At 30.8% G+C, this 27,848-nt stretch overlaps 1 protein-coding gene across 5 annotated transcripts in view; it reads right to left on the reverse strand.

Annotated features, from left to right (window-relative positions):
- The window catches only part of Ptp10D (Protein tyrosine phosphatase 10D), a 212,031-nt gene that overhangs the window by 84,443 nt on the left and 99,740 nt on the right, over positions 1–27,848 (reverse strand). For all 5 annotated transcript variants that reach the window (XM_075358141.1, XM_075358144.1, XM_075358140.1 and 2 more), the window contains exons 3-7: positions 25,091–25,197; positions 15,657–15,825; positions 8,802–9,008; positions 6,281–6,449; positions 2,831–3,027 (exon numbers count right to left, since the gene is read on the reverse strand). In XM_075358141.1, coding sequence (XP_075214256.1) covers positions 2,831–3,027; positions 6,281–6,449; positions 8,802–9,008; positions 15,657–15,825; positions 25,091–25,197 — 849 coding nt within the window. The remainder of the gene's footprint in view (positions 1–2,830; positions 3,028–6,280; positions 6,450–8,801; positions 9,009–15,656; positions 15,826–25,090; positions 25,198–27,848) is intronic.

Raw genomic sequence — 27,848 nt, forward strand, 5'->3', positions numbered from 1 at the left:
TAAAGTTCTTCGTTGGTGGCAAAGTGCTGTCCGCCCAACCATTCCTTCAATTCTCGAAAGAGGTGAAAATTGCTAGGTGCTAGGTCTGGATTACACAGTGGATGGTCATAAACTTTCTACTAACTTCCCACAATTGTTTGAGAAAGTCTTGCATCACGTTGGCACAGAGCGGTTGTGCAGTATCATGGATCAAAACCACGCAGGACGAGAGCATGCCTCTTCATTTGTTCTGGATCGCTCTGCGGAGGCAATGTAAAGATTCACAATTAACTTCCTTTGTTATTGTTGTACTCTGCTCCATAAAGTCCGCCAACAAAACCCTTTTATGGTCCCAAAAAACTGTAACCATTTTTTTTCTGTTGCTCAGTGCTTGTTTGAACTTTTTCGGCTTGCTTGGAAAAGAAGAATTCATCCACTGCTTTGGTTTTTGGAATGCCATGCTGGATCCAAGTCTCATTAAAAACTCTTCCCCCTCGTTATCATAATGCGTGAGAATCTTTAAGACTGATGCCATTCGCTGCGTTTTGTGATCGTCACTTAATATTTTTGGGACCCTACATGGACACAGTTTATCTTATTAGTAGGATACACAGTATCCTAGGTCTGGTATCTTAAGACCTTGAAATTTCTGGTATTTCTGCAGAAAGTTCACTTATTGTAAACCTGTGTTTGTCACAGATAAAATCATCAACACGCTCAATCAGGTGTACAGTAGCGTAGACTTGTGTCCTTGCCTCCCTTCATCATGGATGTCCATTGGCCCAGGTTGTCGGGAGGGCTGCACAATCACACGACTATAGATCTGGTTCCTGCCTATCTCTTGTTTACTTAGATGCACAATCAGAAGTTAAAAAAAAAACAGCCCTTCTATTTTCTAATTTTATACTTCAACTTGAGGAAGAATTAACCAACTTGACTCTTTTGACAAAAATTAATCTACTAACTAAGGAATAGAAAAGTCATAAATTGACTTGTTTCTTACACAGACGTGTAGTTTTTACAAACACCTCTATTAAGAACTATAGAGACCAATGTAAGTAACAGTTTTATAAAAAGTATTTTTCAAGATTTCCAAATTCAAATTTGTCACTAAAGAGCAAAAAAATATTTACAATTTTCTTTTCCAATACTAAAACTGACTTCCAATAAACTAAATAAAACAGAAAGCAAGCATTCTTTTGATGTTATTCTGGAACTGTTATAAACAATTCTCTTAAACAAAACAATTTTGAAAAGATTTCAAGTCAGAAAAAAAAAATTCAGGATAAATGCTTATTTACTTTTTATTAATTTTTTTAATTAGTTTATTTGAAATTGGTACTATATAAAAAATATATATTATGGCTGACTACTTAGAATTATTTATTATATGAGGGCAAGTCAAAAAGTAAAAGTGAAATTAAAAAAATAAATAAATATATTTATTTGTACATAAATGATACATGCATTATTTTTCAACACAATCCCCTCCTACTTCTACGCACTTAGTCCATCTTTTAATTAACTTTTGAATTCCTTCCTGGAATAAAGTTTTTGGTCTGTTGTGCAGAAAACTTTTCACTGCTTCTATAGCCTCTTCATCAGATCGATAATGATTCCCTAGTAACTCTTCTTTAAATTGGCTAAAAAGATGAAATCACTTGGAGCCAGGTCTAGACTGTATAGAGAATGGTCCAGCAGCTCAAAACCAAGATCTTGAAGGCAAAGGACTGCTTTTTTGGCCATATGAGGTCGAGCATTATCTTCAAGCAAAATTATGCCTTTAGAAAATTTATCACAGAAGTTTGGGATTTGATTTTTTGCTTCGTAAACGTAGTATTTCACAGTAGTTGTCATTGTTTACCGATTAACCTTTAGGTGTGAAGTAAACCAAAAGTAAACCTTCCATATCGCAGAATATTATCATCATCACCTTTCCTGTAGACATCTCAATTTGAACTTTTTTGCTGTGGGAGTAGGAGAGATGCAGTGAGAGAAGGATGTTTCCACACTACACATTTCAAAAGCTTCTGAGAAATTTTCAAACGATTCTCTTAGTGGATGCTGTTGAATTGACGTGCAATCCAGCGAGCACAGAAAGAATCATGAAAGTTAAAAGAATCATGGATGATTGAAAAGTTGCTAAGCCATGGCTTATATTCAACTCGCTTGCAGTGTCATCAACTGTAATTCATCGACTACCAAGTATCATTTGTTTAACCGCTTCAATATTGTCGATAGTCTTTGAAGTGAAAGGCCTACCTTGCCGCTGTTTATCACAGACAGAAATTCTACAGTTTCTAAAACGATCAACCCATTAGTAGAACTTGCTTTCACTCAAACAACTCTCTCCATATTGCTGCTGCATTCAACAAATAATCTCTGCTGGTTTCACCTCTTCTGAATTGAGACAATGTATTTCTTCCTTGGTGCAATCAGACATATGGACTCATTTTAAACAGACTTTTAAACACAATCACAAATAGCTAACAATGAAACAATATTTTCAATGAACAGCTGACAAAGGTTATGAGTTATAGCAGAACTATCATTACTGCCATACATGTGGGGGGTAAATCAAAATTTCCCTTTACTTTTTGACTTACCCTCATGTTCTTGGTTCTAGCAGCCTGGAATTTGCAAATACTGTGGGTGTCAGGGTACTATATTTTATAGTGAGATCTTCATTTAAAACATTGCATTCAACAGATAGATACTACAATTTCTCATAAGAAACAAATACAGGAATAACAATTTTAATAATAATAAGTTTATATAAATACATTGTGTTATAATTAACAATGCTTGATTAAAACAAAGTCTAGAAAGAAACTAACTAAAATATACTGACTTAATGTAACGTTGACAGTTGCCGGCCAGCTAGTTACTTTTCCTGAAACGGTTTTACCAAGCACACTATAAGTCTGACCAGGTACAAGATTTTCATGGAATTCCCATTCAGTTGGTTCATCTCTATTCCTCATTATGGGTATTAAAGGACCAGGTCTCCTTGGTGAATTTATCATCACCTGATACTTATCAAATTCACTGGAAAAATATTAAATAAAACATAAGGCAAACTGTTAAAATACATAACTATTACAACAATATCAACAGTTTATCTCAAAATCAAAAAAATAAATACTTTTCAGGGTTATCTCAAAAGTTATTACCTAACAATAACATTCAAGAACTAATTCAGTTCTTGATGGTGAGAACAATTCTTAAAATCCTGTGTACAATTCTACGAAAATTCATAAATAATTTAGGGAACAGTGTTAAATATTTAAACACAATAAATATTTATAATACAGCAGTAACCTCACAGTAATATCAGATGATTTAATGAAAAAGTAAAAAGAATTTGAAAAAATTGATGACATAATTTTATAATTATTTTCCGACTTTGCACATGTTTCATGGAGAGTAAGAAATTTATCATTTTGACTGAAAAGAAAAAAAAATAGGGCTTGACTTAAAAAGTTCTTGATTAAGGAATCACTATTAATGTGGATATGCATTGTAAACAATTGAAACTTGCAACCAGCTAGATTCAAAATATAAAAGTGCAGGGTACTGTTTTTCTTTAATAGTGGGAATATGTTTTTGCATGATAACATTTGATCTCAAATAACAAATTAAACAGTCCAACAGTTGTAGTGATTTCTGGGAGAAATATACAAAATCTCATCAAGTCCAAACCTGGCACCTACTATTTACAACCTTTTTTCTCTTGAGGAATGATTCGCTTACCAAAAATTTGCATTAATAAAGAATTAAAGAACATAATTATATTTTTTTTAAATTCTCTAAGTGGTTTTTACTTCACTGGATGTGAACAAATGCTTACGAGAAGCCTACTACTGAATGCTGAATGCCTAGCCTACTGAATGCTTTATTAATTAAGCCTAGTGAAATTAACTGGCTCACCCAGTTATAATCCTACAGACATCAAACTGATGAATCATGTCAATAAAGGAACGGATTAATCTATCTGAGTTATCAATTACTATTATACTGCAATTTCAAAAATTGTTTCCATGAATAAAGGAACAGTTGCAAGAAATGACATTTACTGAACTTCTAAACGCTGCAAGGTTCTTCCTGATAAGTTCTACCTAACATTGATATAATTATTATTTGCAGCCATATCGATCTGTTGTGGATGTAGCTTCTTTCAGTTAGTCCTGCTTATCACTCTCTTTGAAAATGTCCATCTCCAGTCTCCTCCATGCCTCTCTGTCTTGAGCCTTCTCTTCCAGTTGATTCTGGCACTTCCTTTGACCCTTTATCCTATCAATCTACAGGGGTCTTCCTCTTGGCCAAGTCGATATCTTGGAGACCAGTTCAGTACCAAAGCCATCAAATTAATTTGAAGAATTTCAAATTTTGTCTTTCCCCTTATATAGGCATTCAGAGAATGTGATGTAGAATGTCCCTTTTGGTTGTTAGCCGTTTGCCATCTCAATTAGACAATTTTTCCCCAACAAAAGTCTGTTAACCCTTCCTGTAGCCTTCCTTATTCTTGATAGCTGTCCTCACCAATTTTTTGTTGTAGTTTTTTATGTCCTCCTTAATTCTCTTTCTAATAGTCTTACAAACTTCAGTATATTCAATGGTGTTCATTTGGTTCAGCCCTTTCACTTGAGTTATTTTCTTTTAACGTTCTTAAGTGACTTCAAACAATTTTCTATTCCAGCACAGACTGATGGTCCCTGCAATTTTTTTGCTATTACCATAAATAATTTGGCTAAATGTGAATTATCATTAAAAATTAATCTTTTAGAGAGCAATTTTTGGAATTGTTCTTGTTTTTCCTTTAACTTCCCAAAATTCTTTCTCTCAAGTAGAACATTCAGAAAGATTCTAGCTCTGTGATCGCTACCAGTGTTAAATTTATTTAAAGTAAGTACATCCTGGACAATGTACTGTTGGTTACACAGCAATCATCTTGTTTTTCATCACATAAATCAGGACTTCCTACATCCATCGTCTATTGAGATGCTTTTTAAAGAAAATGTTCATGATGTATAAATTAGAAGATTCAGCAAATTGAACAAGTCTATCGCCTCTTTCGTTTCTCAATCTCAAGCCAAATTTGGCTATTATTCTACTAACTTGTTTGTCATGGTGCCTGGCACTCGCTTCTGTATTAAAATCCCCCATAATTATTCTAAATGACAGTTCTATATCCTTTCCAGAAGCCTAGTAATCTCTTCAAATACTGCCTCGACTTCCTTATCTTTATTAATCAATGTTGGTAGATATGCTTGTATTAGCATAGTTTGTAACGTTCAGTTAATTGGAGTTCAAGCCCAGCCGCACGGTTCGATACACCATCTATTTTAAAAAATTCTTACCAATTTGAATCAAACACCGTTTGTATTTACATTAGTATTTTGTATGTGGTAAAGCATATTACCAGTCTTTAACTGCAAGTAATTTTCATATTGCTGTCAAACTTAATTCAATCCAACAACTTTCCATTTAACATTTCTCTACTCTTCTCCTAGTTCCTTCAATTGTGTTTCGTTACTTAATGAGCGGCACTTGTATGTACAGATCTCCAAATTCCAGTTTCTTTGTCTTTTTCTGTTAGTTGGTTCTGCAGTATGACCCACCCAGAGATCTAATGCGGGTCTAATCTGGAATTGATGTTACTTCAGTCACATCGATGATGATTAATCACAACTGAAGGTTTGAGCATAATCACCGTGCTTGGTCAAAACGGATTGGTGATAAGGAACAAAGTTCCAAAATGTTTATAGGAAAAGTAAGGAAAACAGGATCATAACCAGGATTAGGAATGGAAGGATTAATGGGTAAAATGGTCAACAGACAGCTGCCCCTTTAGTTGCCTTTTACGACAAGTAGTATAGCTACTATGTGAGAATTCTTGAATGCCCCACAGCCTGGAGGGGGGGCAACATAACATCATAGGTATTTTTATTTAAATCTTATTCTACTTTAAAGTTAAAAATCACCGACCATACCAAAACACGTGTAAACTTTTCAACAGCCAACAATAAACTAACCATCCAATATGGCTACCAATGTAAACATATGTTAGGGACGACTGTACCAAAAAAAAAACTGTCAATTGGACTAATTTAGCCTGAGAAATTCTGCATATTTTTTTATCACACCTCAAATACATAATTTTTTTAATTTCCTTCAAAATATAGAAAGAAAGTCTTCTTTATGAGCTAAACTAAACAAACCTGCGTATTATTATTTAATAGTGTAAACAACATTTTAATACATATCACAATATAAAATCAAAATATATAATAACATGTACCTAACACCTTTAGGTGGTTCCCATGTAACTTTAAAACTATGCGATGTAACAGATGCTTTGTCGTATGTAAACATGTAAGGACGTAATGGGATTGTACGATACTGTGCCTTAGTAGGAGGTGATACTTCAGAATCACTTACTGTTTGAACTGAAATGTTATATGCTCTGCCTGCAAACAAAAAGTTTAAAAAATAAGAATTATTAAGTATTAAGAGATGTAATTAAAATAGTAATAAATCAACACGTAATATTAATAAGCTTTCCTAACACTATTAAACTGCTCAATAACGTACTCTGGTTTTCAAGGGAGCACATTACCATGAAAAATAACAAAGACCATTCATAAGGCCTTAAGAAGAATATACATGCAACTTGATTTCAAAATTTTTACTACAATGGCAGCAGACTCAGTTCTGTAAAAATGTGGTTCAAATAAGCTGATACACAGTTTTACAACTAATAATACAAGTGTAAAATCATGGTAAATTAAAGAATAAGTCTCTTTGTCATTACCAAAAGTATTCTACAATTTTTCTGGAGTAAAAAAGTGAGAAAGACATTTAAAAGTTCAAAACAATATTAAAATACAAGAAACAAAATCATTCATTACTCTGATCAGCTGGCATCTTATTCCACAGCTATAGAAAAAATATCAAAAGATATAGGATAATTGCATTTGAAATTTCAACCATTACTCTGAAACTTAAAAAAAAAAAATAAATCAATAATTTCTCAATTAAAATCACTCAGTTTAGATAAATAACAGGCATTTAATGAAATGACTTACACTGGGGATTTTATGTAAAAGAGGTAGATGCCAGTCCAACCCAAACATAAATCAATAAATACTAAACAAGGAAAATCTTATACACATTGCAATGCAAAAAACTTGTCTTATGCATGAGTTTTTTTTTAGTTTTGTAGAAAGCTTCTAAAAGAAATTCAAAAACAATTTTTAACAAACAAGGTGACAAAGATTTAAAATCTATATGTACGTTTTTTTTTTCTTAATTACAAAACTTTAAATATTATGAAGAATCTATTAAGGGGTTTGCTCTCATTTAGTAATTTCTAAAGGATGTTAATGATCAGAATATCTTCTACGGGTGAAAATAAAAAATAAAAAACAATTACTATACAAATAAAGATGTGAAAACGCTTGTTTTAAAGTTAAGGATAACAAAAAATAATTTCACTCAGACTTCTGATCTTGCAGTAAAATGAAACTACACTCAAATTCTTGAGGTATAAATTATTGGTCAGAATTGGAGGTTTTATATATTTTTGATCTTAAAAATTAAATAAACTACGCTTCAGAAACATACCTTTGGTACTTTCAGAGAAAATCACAATCAAGTAAAAAAAAAACACATAAACATAGATTTATTAAAAATTTTGTTAGCAAGTAAAGTAAATTAAAACTGAATGGAACTTAAAAAAATTCTTTTAATTTTAAACAAAAAAATATTAGAAATTAATCAGATAAAAATGATTTATGATAAGCAAGTAATGTATAATTTCTTTTGAGTACATTGCAACATCAAAACCAATAACAGCTATTAGTTTTGCATAATTGATCTTGATAAACAAAAAGTTGAGTCAAACTTGATATTTAAATTATTCAACAGTGAAAATATGTCAAAATGTGGTTGGTAGTAGTTTACAAAGTATAATAAGTAAGTGTAGATGGCCATTTACAAGAATCATACATAAGGCTAATTTTTCAAACATCATGTATAAGAGCAATGGCTAACCTGAAAGGTACTACTTTCAGACTTTTTTCATAAAAAATAATGCATCAAAAACAGATTTAAACCATTCAGGGAACATTAAATAAATGGAAAATATTATTTTACTAACATTCAGCCTAATGCTGAATGTTAAAAGCACCATGCAGGATAAGAGCACTTCCAAGGTGGCTAGCAATGATACTGGTTTATTGTGGATAAGAGGAAGGCATTAATTGATATCCAATGTGGTTTGAAGGCCTATTGATGCAAAAAATTCTCATTAATTCCTTTTCTGAAGAAAGGTATAGCTGAAAAAAGAAAAACATATATATCCACTTTTTGAGGAGAAGATCAAGATTTAGAAAAAAGTCAGTAAAGATTTGGAATTTTATGTTTGCCAAAACACCCCCACCTTTATTCCCAATTTTTGTAAAACTAATATATTCTTTCCTTCTGAAGGGAGTTAGAAAAAATTGATCAATGGGGTCCAGAGTTATAAGACTTTATACAGGCCAACATAAACACAAATGTCAGTCTGACAAAAATAAATCTTTTGTATTGGATTGCAATAATTTAAGTCTTTGTGACTAAATTTTTTTTACCGATCTATAATATTGTTATACTACTTTCTGTAATAGCTATAGGAGCATCTAATGCCAGCATACAGCACATGCAGCATATAGCCAAAGTAAAAGAGAAATGTAAAACTACTCATAAAATTGTCCTACAGTACTATTCATTCAACTAAGTAATAACCAATCAACAAAAAATTAATTAGTTAAATATTTTACCTGGTATCAGTCCTTTAAAGGCAGCTTGTGCTGGTCCAGGAGGTTCACCATCTTTTTCAACATATAACACACTCTCTGGAGAATCTTGAGGTTCAATTGACACTTTGTAGTGAGTATAAATACTTGCTGGATAAGATGGCTGCCATAAAACAAGTAATGTTGTTTCATTACGAAACCAAACTATGAATTTTCCTGGTGTATTTGGTTCTGATAAAAGACAACATAAACCATATCAATAATTCAATTTATAAAAATTAGCATATATCACATAATAAATCTATAATTTATTTAAAATTATGTACATCAACGATTAATATCATTTCATTAAAAAAGTATAATAATATTTGCATGAAATTCAAAACATCATTAGTAAAATTTTAATGAATAACATCGAATAGCTAAACACTATGTCCTAAATTTGACAAATGCAGATTTAAGTGATCAAACTACAATCCAACATTTTTTGGGATTTATTTAGCAGTAGTGAGTATTATAATTAGCTGGATTTCAAAATGCAGAAATTAAAATATATGATCTTTCTTCTAATATCAAGTACAACAGATAACATTTTATTTATAAACATGTAATTAATATATAATTGTAATTAAAATTTGCTATAAATTTTTGGTAGAAGATACTGACTACTATGGTCATTAGACACAAATAAATAACACCACTCAGTTATACTAGATGCAGCACATTTAATTCTAGAATTTAAAATTGCTTTATTAAATAAAGTCTTAGCTGTTAGCATATCATCCTTTAATTTCCAGGTTGTTACTCCATAGCAAAGGTTGTGGAACCAAAAAGCTGTAATCAGCAATTACAGAAGTTATTCAAATAACAATTTTTTTTTTTATTTTACGTACTTAGTTTGTAACAGGACCCGAGTTGTAGATTTCATTGGGTTGTGGTTGGGAGGGGGGTTTGTGAAATATTCATTATATACTTTTTTTTACTTTTTGGGGGGTCAAGGAGCTAAAACAGTTGAGAATCACTGCATAGAGTAATAAAATGTATTTATAAGAAATTTTTACATTTGTTCTATTAATATGACAATGATATCAGAAGTGGGATATGGAAGGTGCTAGAATGTCAATGGTAAAAATGAATATTTGTTTAAGGTTTATATTGGTAAAATTTTATTTTAATTAGTTGTTGCTAGTTTTCTAGTTTTATCTGCTCGCTAACTGTTGCTTTACTTTATTTAGGTAATAAGTTATTTACTTCTAAAATTTGATCAACTGATAAATTGTCAATAGCAACAGCATGAGTAATTAGTAATTATTGTATAGCAGTATAACAAGTTAAACTTGTAAGTGTTACTGATAAGTTTTTTTCTATTTTTGTGTTTATAATAATTGAAATTATTAATAATAAGAAACTGCTACCAATAAGGATATTATTGCACTGTTATCATAAATGAATGAAAGCATGAAAGAAAACATGGATGAAAATGTGAATAAATTTAATGAAAATATGAGTAAAATGAAAGAATATGATAGAAAGTAAGGATGAAAATATGAAAAGAATGGAACAGAATAAAAAAGAAAACAGGAATGAAAATCTGAGTAAAATCAAAGAAAATATGGATGAAAATGTAAATAAACTAAAAGAGAATACGGATAAAAATGTAAATAAGATGAATGAGAAAATGGCCAATCAATCATAGTCATAAATTGAGGAAAAATTAGGTAGCCCCTAGTTAAATCTGATGATTTAGATGGTTTTAAGATAAACTTAAAGTAGAAAAACTAGTTAATAGTAACTTACAAACTAATGAATAAAAATTTAAAGGATAGCCATAAGGACATTGCATGGGCAACGGAAGTAGCCTGTAGCGCCAGGAATCTTGTGTTAATAGTTCACAGGATCAAGGATTAGGATGTCCTATGTTGGTGAAGCCACCAAAGTGACAGAAAAACTGGACTGTCTTCAAGGAGCAGTTCGAGGCGGCATCCAGCAATAACAGTTGGGCACCACCGGGGAAGACCACGTTACTCATCATCGCATTGCACTTCAGGGCCAAGCAGCGGAAGTCCTTCAGGGTGTAACATCTTCTGCCTGCTACAATGAAGTCATCGCAGTGCTACAGGATCACTTCAGACAGCACAATTTGGTGGTTACCTACAGGTGTGAACTATGGGGATGAGTCCAGAATATCAACGAGATGCTGCAAGAGTTCATAACTGTTATCAAGCAGCTAGTTCAATGGGCTTCAGTTGGGCTGCCACTGGCATACATCCAGGAGGAGGTGGCACACACTTTCGTCAATGGGCTATGGGATGCCAAGATCAAGAGGCACCTTCTTCTTCAGTCAGCAAAGTCAGGCTTATACAGGCTCTGCCACTGGAGGCAGACAGCACGCTGTCTCATCATACATCTTCTCTTTGAAGAATGTGAGTCGACTGCCATAAGGAGTCAGCGAACAACATCAAGAAATATGTGAAGGGGCCAGTCACCATAATGAATACAATGGAAGACCGAAGAATGCCTGCTGCAGAACCAAAGAACAAGCGCTGACCAGTCTGCTGGAACTGCAGTGAACCACACCACCTAAAAGTGAACTGGAAAAAGAAGTTTATGACTTCCACTCAGCCTCAAAAAAACTTAAGAACCACTGGTTAATGAAGGGGTCTGCCGGTGCTATCATCACCTTCCTCTTGTCAAGTCTTGTTGAATATCTTGACAATAAGGAGAGGATCCAACAGCTTGATAATTGTGTAGCTGAAGTTCAACCATGTCAAATAAAAGCAGATACATGAGCATCAATATCAGTTGCTAGACCAGACATTGTCAGCTTCTTTGAAAAAAGAAATTAGATCAGCCTTATGTTATCAGTACTGCATCTGGAGATATTCCGCCTGTTATTCAGCCTGCATAGATCTACTGCTTGGTTGCTGCTGTCTTCGTGTGTGGGTATTTGTTGCCAAGATTAAGGACAACTTTATTCTTGATCTAGACATCCTGCGAGCTTAGGACGCATCTGTAGACATGGGAGAACATCTCCTGTAATTGGATAATGAAGAAGTAGCAATGTGGAGTCCAGGAAGCAAATCACATTCAGTGAGAATGACAAGACTGTGAGACAGTGAGAATGACTTTTAAAAGACAAGACGATTCTTGCACGAAGTGAGAAGATGGTGATGGTTGAGTTCTCAAATCCTCTCAGGACAGCGGCAGGAGTTGTAGAATCTGACAGTATGGAACTCAGCAACAAATTCAAATTGGCTGTTCATTAGTTTCAAATACAAGAAAGATTTCCGTCCAGATGGTAAACATTGGAACAACTAAATAAACTAGGTCAAGAGGAACTGCTCTGGGAAAGCGTGAACCTGAAATCTGGGCAACTTCTAGAAATTCAGAAGGGAAAGTGCCAAAGAAGAAGATTAGAATTGATGGGCACTTATGTTGAGGACCAGAAGTAACTATGACAGTTTATTATTAAATATCAAGATATCTTTGCAAAAGAAGAAGATTCCTACGACTGTTATAAAGTGCATCAGTACATCAACACAAGAGATGTCCAGCCAATTCATTAACCAACACAGCACCTGCCTCTAGCAAAACAATATGAGGTCGATGATGATGAATGTAAAAATACAAAAAATTAAGGCATCATTGAAGATTCAGTCAGTCCTTTGTCTTCTCCTGTGGTTCTAGTTAAGAAGAATGGTGAACACATACATTTGTGCATGGATTACAGAACAACATTACAAACAAGGACTGTGCTTTACTCCACCACAAATTGACAACACTCTAGACATGCTCCAAATTGTAAAATGGTTCTCTACCCTAAATTTGAAGAGTGAATACTGGAAAGTTGCTATGTACTCAGAAAACAAGGAGAAGACTGTATTTTCTACTGGATGAGGTTTGCGGCAATTCACAGTGGTGCCACTTGAAGACCAATGAAGTCAGTCTTGAGTGTTTTAACCTATGAATCCTGCCTAGTCTACCTGGACGATGCGAATGTTGTCAGTCATTCTGTAGATGATCTTCAAAACTTACAAAATGTCTTTGACAGGCTGCAAGATGCAAAGCTGAAGCTGAAGAAGTCTTTTGTGAAGAAGTCCAATTCTTGGGTCATGTCATATAAGCGAAAATAGTGTCTGGACACAGAAAAATTAAAAGCTGTACTGTGACTGGCTGCCACCATAAAACCAACACAAAGTGAAAAGTTTTCTTGGACTATGGTCGTACTATCACAGTTTTATAAAATGTTTCTCTGATACTGCTAAGCCACTAACAAAACTGACAGAAAACATACAATTCTCACAGGATCAAGAAGAATGATAGAATATAATAACATATAATGATGAAGATGATAGATTTGTCATTGACACAGATGCAAGCAACATTGCAATCGGTGGGGACCTACAAATTCAAGATGGAGAAAAACAAGTAATTGGCTACTTCAGCTAAACTATTTAAACTGGAGAAAAATTACTGCACGACTGTTGAGAAATACTTGCTGTAATAAAGACGCTCAAACACTTGAACAAATATCTATATGGAAGGCACTTCACATTTTGCACTGATCACATGGCTGCTCAATTTTAAAAATATCAAGGGACAGATAACACATTGGGTAGAACACCTTTAAGAATATGACTTCCAAGGCTGAGCATTGGCTAAGGAAGAAGCATCCAAATGTGGTCGCCAACTGTAATAACTGCAGCCAGGTAGAACAACAAGCCGGAATGTCAGATCTACATCGAATCACAACTATAGCTGCAACAGGCAGATGTAAGATACAACCTACAGGCAAATCCATCTGGGCTTCAAGAAGGAGATTGAGTATGGCTCTACCAGCTAAGGATGGCAATCTGAAGAGATCCAAAATTTCAGACCACTTGGGAGGGACCTTACACCATATTGAACAGATCAATGACATCAGTTCATTTGGATGCCTGGCATCTTATCAGAGAGCTATTCAAAACAAACAGCTTTAAGAAGGGGCAGTGTAACAGGCAAAGTATAACAGATTTCTTCCAATTAAGAAGACAAAAAGATAAAATAATAATGAAACGAAAAATTTACAAGGAACTACAAGGGATTTCTTTCTTAAAGTAAAGGGTTTGTTCAACAATTTGTTCTTAGAAATACAAACAATGGCATCTCCAAAACCAGGCTCTTGTTCGACCAGTAGGGTTACCGGACCAGAATAAGAAAAAATAAAGGCACAGATAATTAAAATTATTACACTTCAAAATTAAAAAGACGAGTTGGCTACTGGTTCTTAGGCCAGAAGTATAAATATGGCTGGGGGATCAACAGACAGAGTGAGTAGTTTTGTGAGGCCATGTTCGGCGCAGTCATGATAGTAAGCAGTAGCAATAAGCATTTGGTAACACATTGAGTGAAAAGTATGTCACAAGTATTTCAGGGTGGACAGTGGGAGAATGCAAGAAGCTATTCAGCGAGTTATTAATAAACATTAGTGTAACAATAAGCAACAGTATTAAATTCATTCATAAAGTATAGGGAATTTTTTTTATAAGCTGTAAAAGTAATAATACGTGCAAAGATTGAATCGAATGAACTTTAGACTTTTCTAATATTATCTTGTTATTAATGCAATATTAGTTTCTAGCAGTCATTATAATGTTTTAAATAAAATTGGACTGTGTTTTGGACTTAAATCTTGTCTTTTTATTTGAATTTCTGTTTTGTATGTTATTTATACATATTGACATTATTATTACTATTATAACTATTATTATTGTTATTGGATTATTATTTTGTATATAAATTTCTAGAGTAATAAATCGTATTTAAAATAAATTTTTACATTTGTTAGACTCTTAATACCCTTATCAGACCACGAACACGCAACAATATCATACAAACTATCAAAAAATGAAAATTAATCAAGATTGGCAAAGCAACATTTCATGAAATATTCTTGTCTTTTATAACCATGTCTTTCATTTACAGACTTTCTTTTTATGGTTTTCTACAGACTTTCTTTTCTACCCAATGCCTCCTTTCCTTCCTTAATTATTTTTTTAATTTTATCCACTTGTTTTCAATTAAATTTATTTTCAACTAAAAAAAGGCTGGAAAAAAGAAATTATTCACAAAATTATTGTACAAAAACATTTGATATCACTCATTAAACCTTACTCATTTTAATCAGATTTTCAACAGCAAGAAAGTATGTAACTTAACAGAAAGACTGTTTAATCAGAAATAAAAAATACGTTATCATCATGTTTTAGGTGGCCTGAGTACAGATAGAAAAGCTGTACAACAATTTTTTAATTTAAGAATCAAAATAATAATCTTGGGCTCTTTGCATGATTTAAAATTCATAAGCCAGCACATTCTGCTAAACCAAATTTTTTTTAATCTCTTATTAATGTACGTTAGTGACCAACAACTGAAGTAAACAGTACTGGCTCAATGCAGGTGCACTGATTAAACACACAAATTAAATTTTTCAAGTGTGTGTGTGTGTGTGTGTGTGTGTGTGTGTGTGTGTGTGTGTGTGTGTGTGTGTGTGTGTGTGTGTGTGTGTGTTATATGTGAGAATCTATTAAAAAATTTATTAAAAATCTATTAATTTAATTCATGGCTAATCCAGTAGTTGAAAGAAAAAATTGCAGTATCTCTCAAGAAATGGTCAATAATAACAGTCACATAAACATTTTTTCTTATTAGAACAGCTTGAATTATTAAGATTTAAAATTATAATGGACTACTTTAATTATTCATTAAAATTCCAATTATCAGAATATAAAAGTAAGTAAGCACATAAAATAACAGTACTAACTACAATAATCTAATTAAAGTAACAATACCAGAAATTATAATTAGCAATATAAGTCAATAAAGAAAAAACATACGAACTTGTAGTAAAGTTACGTGATATATATGCTGGGCTCTCTTTATTGTCATAAACAGTAAATAACTGTACTTGATATGTTCCACCAGGGGTAAGTTCACGTAAAATGTATGGACTAGCATTTTCTGCTAATGTTATTGTTCTAGGTTCGACTGATTCTGCTAAAGCAACAACCTAAAAACAATAATGAATATACACATTAAGTACACATATAAATATACTTCGAAAAACTTATTTAACAAGAGAGAATAAACACAAGCCAAAATAAAATAGTTTAGAATTTTAAACAAAAACTTTTAAGGGACATAAATGTGACTCCTGCACATATGGATATGTGTGTGGATGTACCAATACTTTACGCATCCAAAATAAGTGAAAATCAAATCACAAAAAAGATTTATACAAAAAAACATTATAACTAGTATTAATGATCCATGACAAAATAAAACTAAATAATTAATATCAGTTACTGATCTAAATTAAAATAAATACATAAATAAATAAAAGTAGAACTATATGTAAACAATAAAATAATAAAACTTTAAAATAAGACATTAAGTTATTTACCTACTTAATTAACTTTATTAAAAATGCAATTGTCAGTAAATTGTTAAACACAAAAATATAACATGAAAAAAAATTCGATAGATGAAATTATATGTGCACCCACCAGTACAAGCGCACGCACAAACACACACACACAGAATAAATTACATTAAGTACAATTTAGCATATATATTGCATATATATTACAATTAATATATTACAAACTACAATAAATAAATAAATATATATATACACATATTCTCTTCTTTTTTTTTGAAAATTCAGATAACTCAGTAACATTTTGACAAGTTAAACTTATCTTATTAATTTCTAATAATCACTTTTCATAGTATCCGCCATCTTCAGTTTGTATTAAATTCTATTTTATCGCATTAAAATTTATTATTTTTAATAATTTGTCGTTTTGTTCAGAAATAATAAAGTTTAAAGATTAGATTATTCCAGTACTGGACAGCACAAAATTTCACGCACTTTTGTAATAATTTTACTTTAACAATAGAAAAATATTATAATTTTTGTATACAGGTGTAAACACTTCAATGCTAACGTAATGATGACATTTGTAATTCCATTTTGGTTTAAAGTCAGAATTGTCTTGCAAAGACCTTTAAAACAATATATCGCATGACCGTATGTCTCATTTAAATTTTTTTCTATACGAGAGAAGAGTAACATCACTAGCATTTCAGTGTGAACAATGGTAAATGCAGAAAGTTGTTCGGTGAGTTATCGGTAGACAACAGTGAAAGTAACAGTATTAAATTCAATCATAAAGTGTAAATTAGTTTTGTTGTAAACAGCAAAAGTATGTGCAGAGAATGGAATTTATGCCCCAGCCACCCTATCTATACTGGGGGTTACTGAGAAGTAAAGAGCAAATCAGGAGACTTCAAAAAACAAAAAATTAGAGGAGAGCAAACAACCATAGTTCTAGTAGCTATCTGAAACACACTGTTGGCTGCCATTTTGGATTGGGCAAAAAAATAAAATAGTGAAATATATATTAATTGAAGTAGTCCCTCTTTACAAGGAATAATGCCGCAAACCGCATTCGGTTATCTCAATTATAAAAAACGTTAAGAGGGATGTTACTTTACAACCACCCAATATATAAAAATTCAAAGAGTTTTCAAAGCGCTTCAATCATTATAAAATAAGTAATAATAAATTTTCAATGTAACTGATCATCTTATAAAAAAGAAACATACAAATACTGATATGCACAACAATATGGAAATAGTAGAAATAAACAATAACTGAGAAACTGATATTCTAAGATATTATAGCATTAAATTTAAAGATAAATATTAACTGAAATTAAACAGAGTATGATGGTTCATTATATAAATTGGTAGAACTTATCCAGAATCATAATATTTCAGTAAAAACTATCACTAACTGTCATGCCGTGGTATGGGATAGAAGTTTCAATAATAAATCAACAAAGAACTATATGCAGATACTTTTGTGTAATTTATAATTTTAACTTGAAGTACTGTCTTCGAAAGATTAATTTCATTATCCAATGTACTGGGGTATTGTGTTTCATAAATCCATAAGGGAAGTGGATGATATTAATAATAAATAATTTTAACCAGAAAGTTATTTTTTTATACACAATACAAATAATTTCATAAAAATATATTACACAGATCATATTGACCCAAACTGTGTGTTAATACAGTAAATACAAACAGCAGGGTTCTGCAAAAACCCTGAAAGAGTTTTGAAAGATTTCACAATAAACATAGAATTAAATTCTACATTAAAATTTCTGAAATCTATACAAATTTTTAAAAAAATGTTCTACATATTGCTCACAGAATTTCATTTTCATGGTGATACAAACAATCCCCTTTATCTCCTTTTACATCAATTTATCTTTCTACACAACAATGAAAATGATTTTGAAGAGACTGGTATAGCGAGATGGTCTTAACCATGATATATCAGTGTATAACTGAATAAACCATGCATATACAATATATCACAATATTGTAACAAGACCAATAATGGACCTGGGTTACAGACACTTTCCAAACGAATGGAATCCAGAAGGGAACTAGAAGGAATCCTTTTCTCAGGCTAACAGGTCTGTCAATGACACACCTCCAACAGCTGTTGTTCGACAAGAAGGGTTACCAGACCAGAATAGGAATTTATGGGAAAATCTACGCATGAACAATGAAATTATTATGCTTCAACAGTCAAGGAATGAGGTATCTGATCTGTAGGCAAGGGTGTATAAATACTGCTCAGACGAGTCTGACTGAGTATTAAGCGAGTAGCTTGTAGAGGCCATGTTCGATGTAGTCACAATCACAGTGAGTAGTGCTGCAAGGCCGTGATCGATGCAATTGTATGACTGGATTATCAGTCACGATATAGTAATAACAAGTGAAGAGTACATCACAAGCAGTCCAGTGTGGACAGTGGGTGAATGCAGAAAGTTGTTCGGTGAGTTATTGATCTAGGGTAGTTTTGTTGTAAACAGCAACGGTATGAGCAGAGAATGGAACTTTAGATTTGTCTAATCTTATCTTATTGTTAATGCAATATTAGGCGTTAATATTAGGGGTCATTATAATGTCTTTAGTCGATTGAACTACATTCTGATTTTTATAATTTAACTACCTTTAAACAAATCCTGTCCTTATTTGAAGTACTATTTTGTATGTAATTTATCCATTATTGTTATTATTGTCACTATCATTATTAATTTATTTTATTTCCTATGTTCTTAGAATAATAATTGAATTTACATACTCGATATTCTACATTACTCAATATTATATTTTACATTATTCAATGTTCTAGTTGAGCTGCGAATAAGTGACAATATTATGGATTGGCACCCCCCTCCACCTCTTTTAGCAGGTTTTTATCTGGGGGCACAGTTGCCTTCTAAAGATAATGAGCTTTAGTTAATACTTTTCTAAGTCTGTGGTAAATAAAAAATAAACAAGTCATTAGACCATAATTTGTGTCAACTTTGAATGTCAAAATTTAAAGAATTGAAAGCGTATCATTTTTCAATACTTTGTGTGAGACTGTTTTTATTATTTTATTTTGATTATATTTTATATTTATTGTTTATTTTATATTAATATATTATTGATTACATTTTAGTTTCATATTTAATTTTAAATTTTTTATTTTTATTTAAAATACAGAGACCTATAAAAACCACACCTCTAGATAAAAATGTAACTTATAAGAAACAAAGACTTGGAACCTGTGTCTACATAAAAACAAAAACTTAAGAAAATGAATCCACCAGCCTCTATGGAACTCAGTTATACTGTATTCCTTCCGTAGAAGTTTGCCCATTCACAGAGTAGAGCACTTTATATCAATTCAGTGAATTCATTTTCTATAGTTTTTATTTTTATTTAGATGCAGTTTTAAGTCTGTTACAATAACATCAAGTTACATACATTTCACTACAATATCCAGTACTAACCAATGATAATGACAAAAAAAGAATGAGGAATCATCTTCATATAGCCTAGGTAGACAAATAATCTTTCATTAAAAAATGCTCTACTTAAGCTATCTGGAAATTATACACAATAAAATAACAATGTAATTCTGCCAACACAATAAAAAATTAATCACAAAAATCAATCCAATCGGTAGAATATGAGTTGAGCATAAAAAGCACCACACATGTAAAATTTTAAAACTCCTATTTTTTTTTTAATTCTGTTAAAAACAGATTACAACTTACAGACTTTCAATGAAACTGATTTAATAATTGTAACTCGAATGTATACCATATGTGCAAATATAAAAATTTCATGTATGTATACTAATTATAATCATTCTACTCATTATACCTTCAAAATAATAATGAGAATAATAAATTATACCTTCTTATGATTACTTTTAACATAAACATACAACAGTTCATTAATATATAAAAATATTAAAACAACAAACTTAGTAAAAAAAATTAACAAATAAAAAATTTATATACTTAAAGAGGCATAACGAAGTTTAACAAAAACAACATGTGTTTCTCATCAGCCTATAAATGCACAAATTTCACACCATAAAAAACATCATCATATAAAATTAAAATCAATTAAAAATCAACATTTTAAAAGATAAAACACACATTCATATATTTGCATGCAGTAGTGTGCATGTGCACTATTCATACACATTTCTTGTATAAATCTCTTCACAGAGATTGTATAACCGGCAAAGGAAAAAATAAATAATAAACATGGATATTTTATGCTCTTACTTCAGAGGTGAACAAAAATAATCATTATTCACCTTTTAAGTGTTGAATTAATGAATGACTTTTCTTTTGTTTTTATTTGGGCTTCAGAATCAGTGTTGTAAGTAGAGTTTATAATAATTTTATCAAACATGGCATGTTGGTATGATTATACAATAATAATAATAATAATAATTTATAAAAGCCACTTACCAACAACGTTTTTATACATGTTCAAGTACTTTCGGATATCAAATCCATCTTCAAGAACTCAAAAAACCTTTATATTATTCTTAAAATAAAAAAAACTCATTCATCACATGTAAGCTGTTATGTAAAATGTAAAAATGTACGACACAGTGATGTTTTAAAAAATTATGATGACTTAGCGTCCAGTCACAATAAAAGTATCTAACATTATAAATTTTATTGTGACTGGACGCTAAGTCGACCTAATTTTTTAAAACATGACCACTGTTGTACATTTTTATATTTTATTATATATTTTTTATTTTTTACATTTTTTTAGTATTTTATTTTAAGAATAATAATTTGAGTTCCTGATGATGGATTTGATACCCAAAAGTACTTTATAAAGTTGTAGGCAAGTGGTTTTTATAAATTATTATTGCTGAGTAGAATCTATCCAAAAAAATTACAATGAAATTGTAAACCGAATGGTAAGAGTCTCGCAGATATCATTTCTTCCGCTTAAAATCAAAACTTTCTGTAATATAAATAAAACTGTTTTTAACAAAATAATACTGATATCAAAAAAGGTAAGACACTGCCATTTCTATTATCAAAATCTGTTAATAATTTAGAATTTTATTTTTTAAAAAATACTTGTTAAATATATCAGACAATAGATATACAATAATAGACAATAAACTATGTTTAAGCATTCTATATAATAAGCAAAAAATAGAAAAATTTGTTCTGAAACTCTTACCAGCTCTATTTCATTTATATGTAACACATATCACATTTTTTAGATCATTTAAAATCATACCGAAACATACGGGTACCAGAACAGAAATTTGTAGCATAACAAAATGGTCTATATTGTCCTGTCTTAAAAAAACTCCCTAACTATTAGTCTAAGAGACGCAAATGTGAACTTACATAGTCAGATCACCGATATGACTTTGAGTTTGCATCACTGGTGCTTGGGTTGGTGGGGTGGGGGCACAGCACAGATCAGCCAAAACTGGCGCTTTCACTCATTTCCATTCAGCGTAGCTCATGACATAAGACGTGACAGCGCAGAGATTTGTAGAGTTTGTCGAGATTGATTTAAGTAATAAGTCTATTTTGGGCAATATTTATGTGTAAAAAATTAAAGTAAGCATTTAAAAAAGTATAAAAATTCCATATGTCAGCCTCAGCTCGCACAAAAACCAACCGGAAATATAAATTACACATATTGGAAAGGAAAGGTACCCCAATGTCTGGTGCCAAGGGAGCAAGACTGTTTCATAAGCATCACAAAGCTGACATGGTGTGCTCAGTGAACAACACCGATGATGCGAGCACCTCTACCACCGCTTACTATGCCTTGTGTCTTTTACTTCTCAGATCACAGACCAATGTTGAACAAAATTGTCATAGAATATTAATCGAAATAAATATCATGTACCATTTAGTGTCTGTTTTATGTTAAAATTAAATTTAGTATGCAGTTCAATGTCTCATTTTACATTAAAAGTGACACACACACACACACACACACACACACACACTCATACATACACACACACACACACACACAAACATACACACAACTTGCAACTAACTTTTAAGATATATTCCATAAATATTGTCATAGTTAGTTTACAATGCATTATACTAATACTCAAATATTTGTTTAAGATTAATACAAAAAATCAAAAATCTGGATTACAAATTACACATAATAATTTTACATAAAATTTTAATTAAATAATGATTTTAGTGAAATCGATTAAAATTAAAATAAGTAAACAAATTTACTTATAAAATATTAATTCATATTTACAAAAAAAAAAAAACTGTTAAATAGTTAAATCAAAGCAACTTCATTATTTGATTAATTTTAAAACTACATTTGGTTTATTTAAATGTACTATATTTAGTAGTGTGAGTTATGTATCTAATACATATATATTGCACACTTGTTTTGTACATATGCACCTACAAACATTTAATAAAAATTAAAATAGTTTCATTCAATCATCAATAAGGTTAATAATAATTTTAGGAGCAGGTATCTCACTATCTCAGTCAGCAGGAATATAATAATCCCTTACCATTTTGATTTTTGAAATAATTTTGATACATTCCTTAATGTTTAAACAAAATAAAAAAAAGGCTAACTTAATGTAAGGGGGGCTGGCCACCTAATGTATCTCACTCTGGGTCCTTATACCTCTCTGGGATATTACTTTTGATCCTTATATTTCTCTATCATCGAGTAACAACAGATTAATTGAATCGGCAGTAGAAGTCAGATGATCTCTTAGATCATTAACTGCATTTAATAACGCAGAAATAACCACTTCTAAATATACTAAAAATGATAAATACAGACTTTTAAAAAACATCGTTTTGAAATGTATGGAATGTACTTCAGCACATAACTTAAAGAAAAAGACAAAGCAAATGAAATTAGGGTATGAAGGAAACTTTGAAAATTAAATGACAGAGAGGATGACATTAAATAAGTAGTAAATTAATAAGTAAAAATGTGTATAAGAATAAAAGCCTGATCAAGACTATTCAAAATGGGAAAGCCAACTATCATGAGAGGTGAAGGGTTAATTAAAAGTACTATATGGATTAATAAAATTTGCAATATTTAGAGGTAAAAAAAGAGTAAAACTGATGGGTAATCTTAAAAAGAATAAGAACTTAAGAACTAAACTAGAAAAGATTGGAAATGGATATGGTGACGGACCAAATGGATATGGTTGTGATGAATATATAAATATGTATATAATTATTGCCATATAATTACAATAATTTCTTACACACACTTCACTATCAGTTTCTCCTTCATCTTGTTTTTCTTCTATTCAATTAGTGTTTCATTTCCTTTGTTTAAAAATTGGGGTTTTCAGATCAAATACATTGATCTAAATATGATAAAATAATAATATCTAAAATAACTATTTTAAACAGATTACAAAATCCTATTAAAATTGTAAAATGTGAATTGTGTGCTTCAGAATAGTATACAAGACTAACAATTACAATAATAAATTTCATTTGCGTAGTTGATCAGATAAATTTATGAAATTTTTAGATTCTCATTAAAAACCAATACAATCAAAAAGAATTCACTGTACAAAACTGTAAAACAAAGATTTGTGAAATAACTTAAAAGATAAAATTAACAACAAAAAATTATAAAAAAAAAAAAGTTCTGCAAGTATTTTTATCCCCAGTTAAACAATTCACAATAATCAAAAAATAATCATTAAAATACTATGGTCAAGTTTGAATAATGAAAATTACGCATTATTAATTATTTTAATAAACATTTTCCTGTTTAAAAAAATTTATTTTATTTTTTTAATTATAAAAAGAAGCAGTAAACCAATACAAATAAAAAACTTGTTTACAAACGGATTTATCAGGCAACATTACCGACCCAGAATGTTACTTAGTGTCAAAGGCATAATGCTCAGCAAAACAATGAAATTAACCTTTTGATTACAAAAGGTCATTGGATATTTTACACCCGCTTTTTTTTGTTTCTATAAAGATCTATTCACATTAACAGTACCACTATTTTAACACAAAGTATTTTACAAAAAGTACAGCGGTACAAATAAAAAAAACCAAGCTATGTTATGTTATTGAGAAAACATTATTTTTCAAAATAGTTTGAAAAAACTATTTTATTATTCAAAGGAGTATTAACCTCATGCCATTTTAATAATCAATAACCTTATTCATGCCTATGGAAAACAGCTATAAAAATATTTTACATTAAAAGATATATATATATATATATATATATATATATATATATATATATAACAAAAAATGCTAGAATGGCAAAATAAATCGAATGAGACCTATAGATTATGTCCAGTGCATTTGTTAACAGTAACAAAAATACTATTTTATTAGAAATTTTATCATTCACTTTGAATTTAACTTCAATTTTTTTAAACACAAGATGACACATGATTGTCATGTAAAATTTGATAAAAAATATGCTGAAACCAATAATAAATAATTTACTTAGTGTTCACAGATACCTAGTAAACATTATCTTTATTTTTATTATTTAACCTTTTGCTTTTCAAGTGATATTTTTGTTTTGTTTTTATTAATTGTTTTATTTGTTTATATTCTTAATGTTTTAATTTAGGTAATTTTAGGTAATTATATTTTTAATTTAATACAATTATATAACAAAACAATCATCATTATACAAAAGAACTGATTATTTATACCATACCTAATTAACCTAAGTATTTTGCATGCAGACACCATTAATTACTTTCAACTTTCCACAACTTCTTATAAAAATATTGCAACTATAGCCAGATATTTAAGCATAATCATGAAAACAATTTAAAAAAAGTATTTAACATGTAAATAAAACATAAGTGAAAACTTTTAAATCAGAGTATAACTAATGAAAAAAATTACCTTCATTTTGAAACCAGTGTAATGCCCTAATGCTGGAGGTGACCATGAAACATGTGCTACTTTACCACTACGAACACTGACTGATAAATTTGATGGAGGATCTGGATCTATAAATAAATAATAATATATTATAAATTTATACAAACAAAAATCATTCTCAATTATTATTGGAAACTAAACATAAATAACTACCTAAACAGACAGCTACACAGTTCATTATTATTGAATAAAATCACTGATTATTATATGTAAATTGATTATTAACGTGTAAAATATCCAAAGAAATATTTATGCATTTCATAATCTGTTAATAGACTAAAATGTCAGAATGTTTCACCAGCAAAAAACCAATATGACTACAGTTTCAATAATTTTGTTCCCAATTTCTCGAACAGCTTTAAATATACTATTTATAATAAAAAGTCTTGCTCAATGTAGCAACCATTAATGTAAAATTTCATGATAATGTCATGCAGCTGTTCGTGAAAGTTCTAAACATATAAATATACGAAAGTAAGAGTGGAAACAGGCAAACAGTAAGGATGCTGAGGTATATTTGAAACATTTTGAATATTATATCAAATATTGTGATATGTAGCAAGGTTTTTCAATGCGTTTGTTGCAAGGTATTCATTCACACACTGATGACTGAAGAATATGCTATAGAAGTGGATTTTAATTATGACCATACAGTTAAACTGTGTTTTCATCTACCTTTCACATGTGGTAAATGAACTGACAACTCACAAACGTTTAATAAGATATTAAATTCAATTCGATACTTGTTTCTTGTATGCCTAGTTCTTGCCATACATATAAAACATACTAGATTTTACAGATTCAACAACCTCTGGGATTCTTGCTTTTAAGTGTTTGTTTAGTCTGACAAGCAAAGTATTTATTTACTTTCACTGTTCATTTGATGTAACCCAAAGGTAAAAATTAAAGCCCAGCGATTATGATGACCATGCCTTCAACCTATTCTTCCTACCCAGCAGTATGAAAATACTTCTAAATACTTTAATACTTTAAATACTTTATTTTACTAAAATACCCACAATGAAAGGAAAGAATATCATATTTTAACAACATAAATTTCCTGCAAACTATAAAAACATTGCTAATATTATCATTAAAGTAACAGATAAACAGAATGTGGATGGAAGGCATTGCCACCCGATCATCAGTCTTCACATATATAGATTTTTACCTGTGAGTTTACATCAAATTGCTTTCAACATTTGAAAGCAAGAATCACAGAATTTGCTGCTGAATCAAATTTGATGTGTTTTATTGTGTGTCGCAAAAACGGCAATATCTTCTTTTTTTGTATATATTTTAAATCTTCATTATTTAGGTTATACTAACACAAAGTAACATAAAGATAAAAACACAAGGCAATATACAGACTATATATATATATATATACACACACACACACACACACACACACACACACACACAGAGTGATCCTAATCCATATATAACTGTTGTACAACTTAAATTTTTCTACTTTGTAGGAATGGCAGTTAAATTTGTAAAAGATATTTAAATTATGGTAATTTTTTGTGTAACAATAGTGTTTGGTAGCACTGCTAGATCACGCCTCCAGGCAACAGTGCGTGTAGCATCAAGCAGTTTGCTTAGTCTGAGCAGGAATATCATTTATGCAAGAACAACGTATCTTTATTGTTGTGCAAAGTGGCAAGAAGATTTTTTAAATGCTTTTCCAGATGCTAATGCACCAAGCAAAACCACAATATGTTGTTTATTTCATAGTTTTTGGGATACAGGTGGTGTGCATGACTGTAAGCATACCAGCTATCCAAGTGTTTTAACTGACAGTCTGCAGACGATAAATGAAACACTTCTTCATTCTCCAAAAAAGTCTCTTCAAAAGCTTTCTAACCACATTGGGCTATCTTACAAAAGCGTTCATAAAGTTCTAAGATTAAATCTGTACTGGATTAACGTAAGTCATCAACTCCAAAAACCAGATAAGAAGAAAGGAATGCAATATTGTTGGTGGTTTAGAAGTTTCATTTGAAATGATATTCTGTTCTAGACAAGGTCTTTTTCACCAATGAAGCTTGGTTTCATCTTAGCAGATATGTTAACAGTCAAAATTACAGAATATGGTCTTCAGAGAACCCGCATGTGTTCCATGAACAGCCATTACATTCACAAAAAATTGGAGTGTGGTATGGTGTATCTCGTTAGAGAATTGTAGGGACCTATCTTTTTTTCAGAGACCATCACAGCTGAACGGTATCAAGAAATAATAAGACAGTTTATAGCTTTGCTACATGCTGATGAACGTGATTGCTGGCTACAACAAGACGGTGCAACTGCACACACAGTAAATACTAGTATGCAATTTCGATGACCAGATAATTTCTCACGATCTATGGCCTCTTTGTTCACCGAATCTGAGTCCTCCTGATTTTTATTTGTAGGGCTTTTTGAAAGATAATGTGTACTCAAACAACCCGCATCCACTTGATGAACTTAAACAAAATATTGAGGACTGTATATCATATATCACTGCTGCTACACTAAAAATGTATAATGTAAGAAAACGCATTGATGCTTGTATTGAAAATCATGGTGGACATTTCAAGCACTTATTATAAACTTGTAAGTAACACTTTTATAAATGTTAATATTATTTTGTAAATTAATAAAAAGGCTTTAAACAATTTGTTGTCATTTGGGTTGCACAACTTTATACGAGGTGTTCAAAAAATATGTAGACTAA

The sequence above is a fragment of the Lycorma delicatula genome, chromosome 2 (genome assembly GCF_047948215.1).
Source record: "Lycorma delicatula isolate Av1 chromosome 2, ASM4794821v1, whole genome shotgun sequence".
Classification (NCBI taxonomy): domain Eukaryota; kingdom Metazoa; phylum Arthropoda; class Insecta; order Hemiptera; family Fulgoridae; genus Lycorma; species Lycorma delicatula.